The 11,230-nt window shown below is 41.7% G+C and overlaps 1 protein-coding gene across 3 annotated transcripts; it reads left to right on the top strand.

The window, feature by feature from the left end:
* The first annotated feature begins 2,547 nt into the window (after positions 1-2,547).
* On the top strand, positions 2,548-7,089 carry LOC138407452 (centrosomal AT-AC splicing factor-like). 3 transcript variants are annotated; one of them, XM_069523412.1, is made up of 11 exons: positions 2,548-2,799; positions 3,630-3,796; positions 3,920-4,018; positions 4,103-4,169; positions 4,277-4,339; positions 4,730-4,797; positions 4,907-5,021; positions 5,100-5,130; positions 5,571-5,672; positions 6,060-6,192; positions 6,449-7,089. In XM_069523412.1, the coding sequence occupies exons 1-11, from the start codon at positions 2,683-2,685 to the stop codon at positions 6,567-6,569; spliced, it is 1,083 nt and encodes a 360-aa protein (XP_069379513.1). In that variant the 5' UTR covers positions 2,548-2,682; the 3' UTR covers positions 6,570-7,089. The 3 variants fall into 3 exon arrangements, with proteins under 3 accessions (XP_069379513.1, XP_069379512.1, XP_069379514.1); XM_069523413.1 differs by adding an exon at positions 3,198-3,289 and having other exon boundaries at positions 2,557-2,799; positions 4,907-5,130; XM_069523411.1 differs by having other exon boundaries at positions 4,907-5,130.
* The last annotated feature ends 4,141 nt before the right edge of the window (positions 7,090-11,230 follow it).

The following is an 11,230-nucleotide window of genomic DNA, read 5'->3' as shown; positions in this document are numbered from 1 at the left end:
TTGGATTGAGATGCAGGGCCATCGACAGCTTTACTGTGAGGAGTGTGGTTGGCTCCTCACAATGTGGCATCATCATCTATGATCCTGACCTTGACGCCTGTCACCTCAAATGGCATGTCTTCTAATGTGTCACTGGGAAGGAGCAGTTGTTGGGCGAGGTTCAACAAGTGCCCATACAGTGTTTCGCACTCAGAGTGATAAACAACAACGGCAGTACCTTGCTCTTCAACACAGCCCCACCTGTTGCGACAATGAGGATCAAACACAGCAAAATGGTGGCCTTGCTTAACAATCACACATGTGTAACAACTAAGAGTGACAAAGCAAGCATCATGATCTGTCAATGCTATCTGAATAGCCATGTCCATGGGTATGTTAATATTCCTCATATATTCATCCTCTGCCTCTTCGAAGATACCAACCATTCCACTGTAAGTTGGACCATGCTTAATTTCAAACAGCACATCTTTCATGATGTACATATCTGGCAACTCATCAATAAACAGAAAGCCGCTTTCCCCACTTATTTCCCCACTGTCTTTGAGATAGGTATACAACATATTTCCTTCTCCAAGAACAGAGTCAAGATCGTTTTCCGTGTCATCTCTCCAAGTTGCTATACTTTTTAACTCATTCATTATGACTGCAGCTAAACTGTTGGCTACACACTGTTTGCCAGCATTATCCCCAAACTTCCAATGGCTTTGTGAGAATGAGCCTTTTAAAAAATGTCTTTTGGGTGCATTGGCAACACTCGTCCCAATATATGCAGCGTCAACATGGAGGTCATCTGAAAGCTTGGATTCAGATGCAGGGCCATCGACAGCTTTACTGTGAGGAGTGTTTATCAACTCTGCATCAGTACTTATCCTCATCACCTTGGAGGGCCTTTCTAGAGGACTGTCATTCTTGGCAATCTCATTGTAGGGCCTTTTTTTGCCTCTCGAGCTTCGACTCTGGGTGGGCTCACGACATGGCCTTTTCACCCCTTTGCTGAGTTTGATTCTCTTCCTTTGTGAGAATGAGCCTTGTAAAAAATCTCTTTCAGATGCATTGGTAACACTCTTCCCAAAATATGCAGCGTCAACATGGAGGTCATCTGAAAGCTTGGATTGAGATGCAGGGCCATCGACAGCTTTACTGTGAGGAGTGTTTATCAACTCTGCATCAGTATTTATCCTCATCACCTTGGAGGGCCTTTCTAGAGGACTGTCATTCTTGGCAATCTCATTGTAGGGCCTTTTTTTGCCTCTCGAGCTTCGACTCTGGGTGGGCTCACGACATGGCCTTTTCACCCCTTTGCTGAGTTTGATTCTCTTCCTTTGTGAGAATGAGCCTTGTAAAAAATCTCTTTCAGATGCATTGGTAACACTCTTCCCAAAATATGCAGCGTCAACATGGAGGTCATCTGAAAGCTTGGATTGAGATGCAGGGCCATCGACACCTTTACTGTGAGGAGTGTTTATCAACTCTGCATCAGTTCTTATCTTCATCACCTTGGAGGGCCTTTCTAGAGGACTGTCATTCTTGGCAATCTCATTGTAGGGCCTTTTTTTGCCTCTCGAGCTTCGACTCTGGGTGGGCTCACGACATGGCCTTTTCACCCCTTTGCTGAGTTTGATTATCTTCCTTTGTGAGAATGAGCCTTGTAAAAAATCTCTTTTGGGTGCATTGGAAACACTCTTCCCAATATATGCAGCGTCAAGATGGAGGTCATCTGAAAGCTTGGATTCAGATGCAGGGCCATCGACAGCTTTACTGTGAGGAGTGTTTATCAACTCTGCATCAGTTCTTATCCTCATCACCTTGGAGGGCCTTTCTAGAGGACTGTCATTCTTGGCAATCTCATTGTAGGGCCTTTTTTTGCCTCTCGAGCTTCGACTCTGGGTGGGCTCACGACATGGCCTTTTCACCCCTTTGCTGTATGTGATTCTCTTCCTCTTTAAGAAGGAGCTTCTTAATCTCTTGCGGATGCCCAACAGCCAGGCTTTAGCAATGGACCTTTTTCTACACCTGCGACCTATATTGGACATCTTGACACAAAACGTAAGCTAATCTGGTTGTAAAAGCACTTCTCGATCTATCTCTCTTGCAGCAGGAAGCAGTAAGTTGCCAACTTCTTTGTTGAAGTTAAGGATTGTAGAATTCCTTAGAAGTTCCTTTGAAGTCATTTGTTCCATGTTTGTATCTGAGAACAACATAGCAGAAAATGTGTTTGATGTCATTTGACTTTGATCAATCGACAAAGAAACTATTTGACATTAGAGCAACTTTAACAGAGAATGAAAGCTGGCATACAAAACTCGAAAGGTATTTAGTTTGTCCATTCTGGGCTACTTTAAAAACATGGCGGCCTCCATAGTGAGGACCTCCTCTCAATGTAAATATAAAGTATTTAAATATAAAGGGTCCACTCCAGGGTGAAGAAAACTACAATTCGAACATTTTAGATGATTGAAAATATCGCTAGGATTATTTCATATTGACGATGACAGATGTTCAATAAATTGTGTTTGTTTCAAGGGGGAAACATATCGAGACGGAACCGCTTCCTTTCTGGAGCGGATATCCGGGCTGTAGCTTGTGTGGCTTTCCGTTTCACCAACAATAAACAATGAGAATTAAAACAGAAATGTTCGGTTTCTGTGTCAGTTCATCTGTAATTTACTAGTCTCTGTGTCAATGGCTCCTTATTATTGCGCCGTGTGTCGGCAAACTACATTCGCCGGGAAGGGACACATCTTCGGGAAGAGTCACCAGAGCAGACTGAGAGTGGTTCTTCTCAAATTCTTAGAGAAGGTAAGAAGTTTGATTTACACCGATTCACGCCGATGTCAAACATTTCCAGCCACTTTGTGGATCTACACGCGTGCTCGCCCCGATGCTAGCACCTGGTGCTAACCAACAACATAACGCATGCCGCGTCAGGGACGCTGGGGACCAACAGTAGTTTGATAGAGAAGTGAATTTAGCTCATTTGTATTCACATTTAAACATTTTCTAAGCAACACAGTTCTTTACAACACTAAAACATTAGCCAACTTTAAGATTGAGGGGAAAGGGATCTATTGGCAGCAAAGTAATTTAAATTAGTGATGTTTTGACTCATGTGTTTCATCAACACTGTGTGAATTGTTATTTTCTTTACCCTATAATGGTCCTTTATATTTAAATACACCAGGTTTTTTTTTTTACAGTAGCCCAGACTGGACAAAGCAAACACCTTTTGAGTTTTTATGACAACGGAAGTCTGCAACAGGTTCCTTCCTGTTTGGAAGGGAAGGATGAGGTGAGGGGTGTTCAGCAGCTACATGCATCTACTCAGTGAACCTTTAAAACACCCTCATCAATAATAGTTATAGCAACACAACAATTCTCGGCGCAGTGAACGTCTACTGAATAGAATGATGTCTTCATGAGGTGGAGAATCAGATGATGGGATGCTGTGTGAAATAAAATAAACAACAAATCAAATTACAGACAAAGAAGTGATCAACATTCAACCTTTATGAATTTAGCGTTTATTGCAGAGCTGTTGTATTAGACTGCCTCAGATTTAATCAGAGCTCCAGTCCAACCACCATGTTTATCTATGTTTCCTGTATGTGTTTTCTTTCTCTCTGTACCAGGTGAAGGAAGCTCGTCGCACTCTTAAAAAGCCCCAAGTAGAAAAGTTTGACTGCAGCGAGCACCAGCAGAAATTCTGGTGCTACTGCTGTGGGCTCGAAGTAGACAGAAATGTTACAGACGGCAACATGACTGTGCTGTACGGAGGCTTGTTAGAACACATGGCCACGTAAGTTTGATCAAATGAACTGCTTTTTATTTTTTTAATTTTGTTTGTAATAAGTAAATTGCATGAAACTGTGTGCATTTGAAAAATTACTGGTTGACCAGTTTTAAATGTACTTGGTTTCAGACCAGAACACAGGAAGAATACCCACAAGTTCTGGTGGGAAAATAAAGCCGACCCCAAGCTTCGAGACAAGGTCATCATCACGGAGGAGGAAACTGAAAGGTGGTTCTCCGAGAGTTGAAAGTCAATATTAATAAAGTTTTTAATGGAAAATAAGAGATTGGATCATTTTTTGCTTTTTTTTAGGTTTAAAGCTGAGTTGCCACAAGTTTTGGAATCATTTGTGGAGAAGGAGGATGAATTCATTAAACAGGTAACTGTTTTAATTTGAATGATAATAGAGTCTACAGCAGTGGAGGCAGCTCTGAGACTGCCACTAGCATTCCTAAAAACTGTTTACTTTTCTTTTCATGGCTTAAGCAAGCTGATCATATCCGGGCCCAGGAGAAGCATCGTCAAGAGGTCCTTCAGGCTCTAATAGAGGTTTGTTTTCCAGAGATGCAGTGGCAGTATCCATCACTACAGCCTTGACTGTTGCTTTTTGTGTATTTGAGTTACATGTAAGATGAGAAAAGTCACAATTGCCCAACTAGATCATTGTGAGTGTAACTGAAAACCTGTTTAACTCTAAAAACAAATATTTGTAGCTGGTGAAACCTTGTGTCTGGAGGTCATGGTGGTTTAATGACAAACTTAATTTTACACATCAGGTTATGGTTACAATTAGATGGAGATGATGAAAAATAAAATATTGTGTTAACATTTGGGGCAAAGTAGTGTGTAAGGATTGTGATAATAAAAGCTGAGATGAAGATGGGTAGTGGTCAGACTTCCTCTGTGAACCACTGTTGGCATTTCCTGAATCACTATCAGCGTGACGCAGACCCGGAGTCATTCAATGGTCCCAATGGCACAGACGCGTCTGCGGAGGATTCTGTCAGGTAACACTTTGTCTACCTGAGACATATTATCCTCTTTTTGTATAGTGTCATCAATATAATTTGAATCACTTAACTTTGTTCGGGGTTCATCTTGTTCTCTGGGGAACAGCTCGCAGTTTACATCTCAGGGATCAGACCAGCAGCCAGGGAGCAGCTTCGTTGAGTCAATGGTGAAAGCACCGCGGGCGGCAGCAGGACATGGCCTGACTTTCATCGGCTATCAGGTAGAAGGACACCCATCATTCAGAAAGTTTCTCATGAGTAACTGCAAACACAATCACCTAATTTTTTGTCTGTTACAGAATTCAGCAAACAGTGGAAATGTTCACACAGGTACAGTGAAGGATGAATTTCAGTATCTCAACTAAGCTCTGTATTTGAACCAGTCCAATAATATACATTGTGGAAATGTAATAATATGTGGTGTCTCTTCTGTGTTTTATCTTTTTAAATCCCATTTTCTTATTATCATAAACCACATTCAAGTTTTTCATAAATTTTCCAGATGACTCTTGACTGTTGAGGAGTTATCTCGATGTATATTTTGTCTTTTCAGTGATGTTGCTCTGCCCCCTGTCCCTCTGAGGATTAATATTATTCTGAAAACATTACAATGCATCCTGTGTGATCCTGAAAAGAAACATTTAATTTGCCTTTCACACAACAAAGTAATACAATCAAAAATGGAAAGAAACCCAGTGTCTCCAGTAGTTAGGAGCTCAGTTCACCTGTTGTATGTGTTTGAAAAGTGATCAGTGTCCTGACTGTTGTAGGTGCTGTCCCACCTTGGCTCCAGGACGATCCTTTGGAGGGGACCTCTGGGGCTTCAGCACATCCAGAGATTGGCCCATCGCTCCAAGAGTTCCTCAAACAGAGTAGGAATACTTGTTTAAATCTACTTGTCAGCAGAGCAGTTTGTTCCGTCCTTGTTTTTCATTTCCATGAGACCTGACAAATCATGTGTTACTGGATGCTGTTACATCACTTATGATAACCAGCAGGTTTTTATTATTTATCACTCATCTGATGTTTTGCTGTTTAAGTGACTTTTTGTCTTTGCTGCTCAAATTGCATCTGTGTCAAATATGAAATCACATAAACACATTCAAATTTTTGAAATCGTGGCGCTCAAGTATCAAAATATTTATAATACCGGTCATTTTAATCTTCTCAAGTCTCAGTGATGCAGAGATTGTAGACTTGTGTAGAATTAAACTAAATGAATTTGATGATTGAAAATGATCTCATCTGTCTTTTGCCAGAGGAGCAAGAGAAGCTGAAGAAGCTTCCACCGAACAGAGTTGGGGCCAACTTTGATCACAGCTCACAGACAGACGCAAACTGGCTTCCCTCTTTTGGAAGAGTGTGGAACAGCGGCCGACGCTGGCAGTCCAGGTAAGATCACACAACCCGTAACTACACAGAAGACTCACACAGAACGATGGAAAAAAACTATTAACTCCATCACATATGTTTAACACACTCAAAGGCCTTAAGCCTGTCGTTTTAGTATATCTGCCAGACTTTGCCTCAAAGCAAACATTCCATCTGTTGTCCTTATGTTAAAAAGGCACACATAAAATGTTTTTGTTATGTACATTAACTTCACTACTCTTTGCAAACATATGGAACTTTTTCTTTCTCACAACAGGCACCAATTCAGAGAAGAAGAAGGGAAGAAGAACAGACCAAAGAGGAAGCGGCAGCAGAACTCGGATGGGTCAAAGAAAACTAAAGCAACTGGTCAGCTGACAAACTCTGACGGCACTTAAAACTGAGTGTTCGAGTGAAGGGATGTGTAGCAGGATGTGAATGAGGTTTTATACTGGGTTTCTCTGAGAAGTTGTACCTGCCTCGGTAGACGCCTTTCTCAAAAAACATCTTTGTAACATACAGGCAGTCCACATATTTACCCAATAGGCACTGTTGATTGTATTATGTTACTGATGATTGTATATTTTGTATAAAAAGAAGGAGCTCATTGAAATTAGCATCCACATTCTTCCACCAAGTCCAGGACTCTGAAGTTAATTTGAAATGTGAGCACAATTTGATGGTTCTGTCAAGTAATCAGCAGGGGGCGCAAGACACCGTTCTAGGCACCTGCTGTGTGTTCAGAGAAGAGTCGACATGAGTCTGTTGAAGGATGTAAACAGTAAACAGACTGTGCATTCACGTGCTCCTCGGAAAGTCCAGTTTTCCCACTTGTGAAGTCGTTGTTGTTCTGACTTCAGTGTGTTCACGTGCTTTCAAGTCAGAATGTGGAAATAAACATGAACGCAGTAAACAAAATGTTTCTCATTAATCCGTTTGAAACGCGTTTAAACAACACATTGACCACCCTTTACAATATCTGCATGATATCAACGATCAATAATACATTTGCTAAATTAAATGTTTAGATGTTTGTGCTACAGGTTATTAAATAGCAGCTACAGTACAGTTCATTTACACACTGGAAGACGACTCGCTATAAGATAAATGGAATCAAAACAGTGGACACTAAGGATGTTTAGCTGCTGATTAACTTAAGGTTCTGCTTGACACAGACAGACGTGTTCCAATGTCTCGGATATATTTCACCCTTTGTTAATTCTACCCAACACAAATCTCAAGAGTCCCATTTCATGAAGTCTAGTCTGTGTCCACTCATTTCTGTTAACTTCATGTATTTTTGTTGGATAAGTTTCATCTCTTGTTTTTTCCCACATTTGCTATGTCTGACCTCACAATATCTTCAGTATTGATTGAAAAGTCCTTAGATATATATACAAGCAGATTTACAGTTTACATTGATGTCAAAACCACTTTCCCTGGAACATCATGTGACCTCTGACCATTTGAAAGCAGATGGTTGATGGTTTCATTTGGTAAAACAGCCTTCAATAGTAAACTTTTTGTTGGTAAGGAAGCAGCTCCGTTAGACAACAGCTCAGACAGAAACTAAGCGGGGTGCTAGTACTACATATAGTTTTACTTGGAAATCAGAGGGATCTAAGTGTTTATGGGAGAAAATGCCGACGTACAAGACACTGCAGCAGTCAAGTTAATACTGTTCACTTGAAATATCAAACTTTCAATATTATTGCACTTTGTAGGCCATGTAACAATATCTTTTGTTAGTGAATAGTATATTCTAAGGCCACCATGTGACCCTTGTTTCAGATGTTGCAATGGTGGATAGGTGTTGTCATAACTCTGGACACGACAAACGCGTGAACTGGAAAGCTGTAAGACAGTGTTGCAGTGGTGGATCATCAACTCCTAACCATGTCTCTGTCAGGCAAATGCAATCAGCATTATTCATGTGTGCAATCGCTTGTATGCCTAAAAAAGTACTCTAAAGACTCTGAGTGTTGTGCAATATGATGGTAAATGCAGTCTGTGTTATGCCGCTTGATGTTAGAGTTGATATTTTGCTTGTTGCTTCTGCTACCTTTACAATAAATGGCAGATTCCTTAAACTCCTTAATAATTAGGGCACAGACTTGTAACATGGCTGAGAGCAACATATGCTTGACCAGAGGAAAAAACCTTGCTGGGAGACACAACTGAATTTTCAATTGTTGAACCATATATTTTGTGGACAGTGGAGACGTGCATTAAGTTCACTATTAAAACTTTATTTTATAAAGGAAGGACTAGAATTGGACAGATACATGGGTTATTTCTACTCATGTGTCATATTCATTGCTAGTTGAAATCACTGTTCGCTCCAGACCTCTTCTTCTGTTTTTTGCAACCTGATGATTTAAATTTTACCTTTGAGCAGGGCACAATAAAGAGGTCTGACTTCCTGTTGGTTAGTGTTGCTGTTTAGCTGGTGGTTGGCTCCTCACAATGTGGCATCATTATCTATGATCCTGACCTTGACGCCTGTCACCTCAAATGGCATGTCTTCTAATGTGTCACTGGGAAGGAGCAGTTGTTGGGCGAGGTTCAACAAGTGCCCATACAGTATTTCGCACTCAGAGTGATAAACAACAACGGCAGTACCTCGCTCTTCAGGTATACAACATATTTCCTTCTCCAAGAACAGAGTCAAGATCGTTTTCCGTGTCATCTCTCCAAGTTGCTATACTTTTTAACTCATTCATTATGACTGCAGCTAAACTGTTGGCTACACACTGTTTGCCAGCATTATCCCCAAACTTCCAATGGCTTTGTGAGAATGAGCCTTTTAAAAAATGTCTTTTGGGTGCATTGGCAACACTCGTCCCAATATATGCAGCGTCAACATGGAGGTCATCTGAAAGCTTGGATTCAGATGCAGGGCCATCGACAGCTTTACTGTGAGGAGTGTTTATCAACTCTGCATCAGTACTTATCCTCATCACCTTGGAGGGCCTTTCTAGAGGACTGTCATTCTTGGCAATCTCATTGTAGGGCCTTTTTTTGCCTCTCGAGCTTCGACTCTGGGTGGGCTCACGACATGGCCTTTTCACCCCTTTGCTGAGTTTGATTCTCTTCCTTTGTGAGAGTGAGCCTTGTAAAAAATCTCTTTCGGATGCATTGGTAACACTCTTCCCAAAATATGCAGCGTCAACATGGAGGTCATCTGAAAGCTTGGATTGAGATGCAGGGCCATCGACAGCTTTACTGTGAGGAGTGTGGTTGGCTCCTCACAATGTGGCATCATCATCTATGATCCTGACCTTGACGCCTGTCACCTCAAATGGCATGTCTTCTAATGTGTCACTGGGAAGGAGCAGTTGTTGGGCGAGGTTCAACAAGTGCCCATACAGTGTTTCGCACTCAGAGTGATAAACAACAACGGCAGTACCTTGCTCTTCAACACAGCCCCACCTGTTGCGACAATGAGGATCAAACACAGCAAAATGGTGGCCTTGCTTAACAATCACACATGTGTAACAACTAAGAGTGACAAAGCAAGCATCATGATCTGTCAATGCTATCTGAATAGCCATGTCCATGGGTATGTTAATATTCCTCATATATTCATCCTCTGCCTCTTCGAAGATACCAACCATTCCACTGTAAGTTGGACCATGCTTAATTTCAAACAGCACATCTTTCATGATGTACATATCTGGCAACTCATCAATAAACAGAAAGCCGCTTTCCCCACTTATTTCCCCACTGTCTTTGAGATAGGTATACAACATATTTCCTTCTCCAAGAACAGAGTCAAGATCGTTTTCCGTGTCATCTCTCCAAGTTGCTATACTTTTTAACTCATTCATTATGACTGCAGCTAAACTGTTGGCTACACACTGTTTGCCAGCATTATCCCCAAACTTCCAATGGCTTTGTGAGAATGAGCCTTTTAAAAAATGTCTTTTGGGTGCATTGGCAACACTCGTCCCAATATATGCAGCGTCAACATGGAGGTCATCTGAAAGCTTGGATTCAGATGCAGGGCCATCGACAGCTTTACTGTGAGGAGTGTTTATCAACTCTGCATCAGTACTTATCCTCATCACCTTGGAGGGCCTTTCTAGAGGACTGTCATTCTTGGCAATCTCATTGTAGGGCCTTTTTTTGCCTCTCGAGCTTCGACTCTGGGTGGGCTCACGACATGGCCTTTTCACCCCTTTGCTGAGTTTGATTCTCTTCCTTTGTGAGAATGAGCCTTGTAAAAAATCTCTTTCGGATGCATTGGTAACACTCTTCCCAAAATATGCAGCGTCAAGATGGAGGTCATCTGAAAGCTTGGATTCAGATGCAGGGCCATCGACAGCTTTACTGTGAGGAGTGTTTATCAACTCTGCATCAGTATTTATCCTCATCACCTTGGAGGGCCTTTCTAGAGGACTGTCATTCTTGGCAATCTCATTGTAGGGCCTTTTTTTGCCTCTCGAGCTACGACTCTGGGTGGGCTCACGACATGGCCTTTTCACCCCTTTGCTGAGTTTGATTCTCTTCCTTTGTGAGAATGAGCCTTGTAAAAAATCTCTTTCAGATGCATTGGTAACACTCTTCCCAAAATATGCAGCGTCAACATGGAGGTCATCTGAAAGCTTGGATTGAGATGCAGGGCCATCGACAGCTTTACTGTGAGGAGTGTTTATCAACTCTGCATCAGTATTTATCCTCATCACCTTGGAGGGCCTTTCTAGAGGACTGTCATTCTTGGCAATCTCATTGTAGGGCCTTTTTTTGCCTCTCGAGCTTCGACTCTGGGTGGGCTCACGACATGGCCTTTTCACCCCTTTGCTGAGTTTGATTCTCTTCCTTTGTGAGAATGAGCCTTGTAAAAAATCTCTTTCAGATGCATTGGTAACACTCTTCCCAAAATATGCAGCGTCAACATGGAGGTCATCTGAAAGCTTGGATTGAGATGCAGGGCCATCGACAGCTTTACTGTGAGGAGTGTTTATCAACTCTGCATCAGTTCTTATCCTCATCACCTTGGAGGGCCTTTCTAGAGGACTGTCATTCTTGGCAATCTCATTGTAGGGCCTTTTTTTGC

The sequence above is a fragment of the Paralichthys olivaceus genome, chromosome 4 (genome assembly GCF_024713975.1).
Source record: "Paralichthys olivaceus isolate ysfri-2021 chromosome 4, ASM2471397v2, whole genome shotgun sequence".
Classification (NCBI taxonomy): Eukaryota; Metazoa; Chordata; class Actinopteri; order Pleuronectiformes; family Paralichthyidae; genus Paralichthys; species Paralichthys olivaceus.
This window is presented reverse-complemented; position numbering and strand designations above follow the sequence as displayed.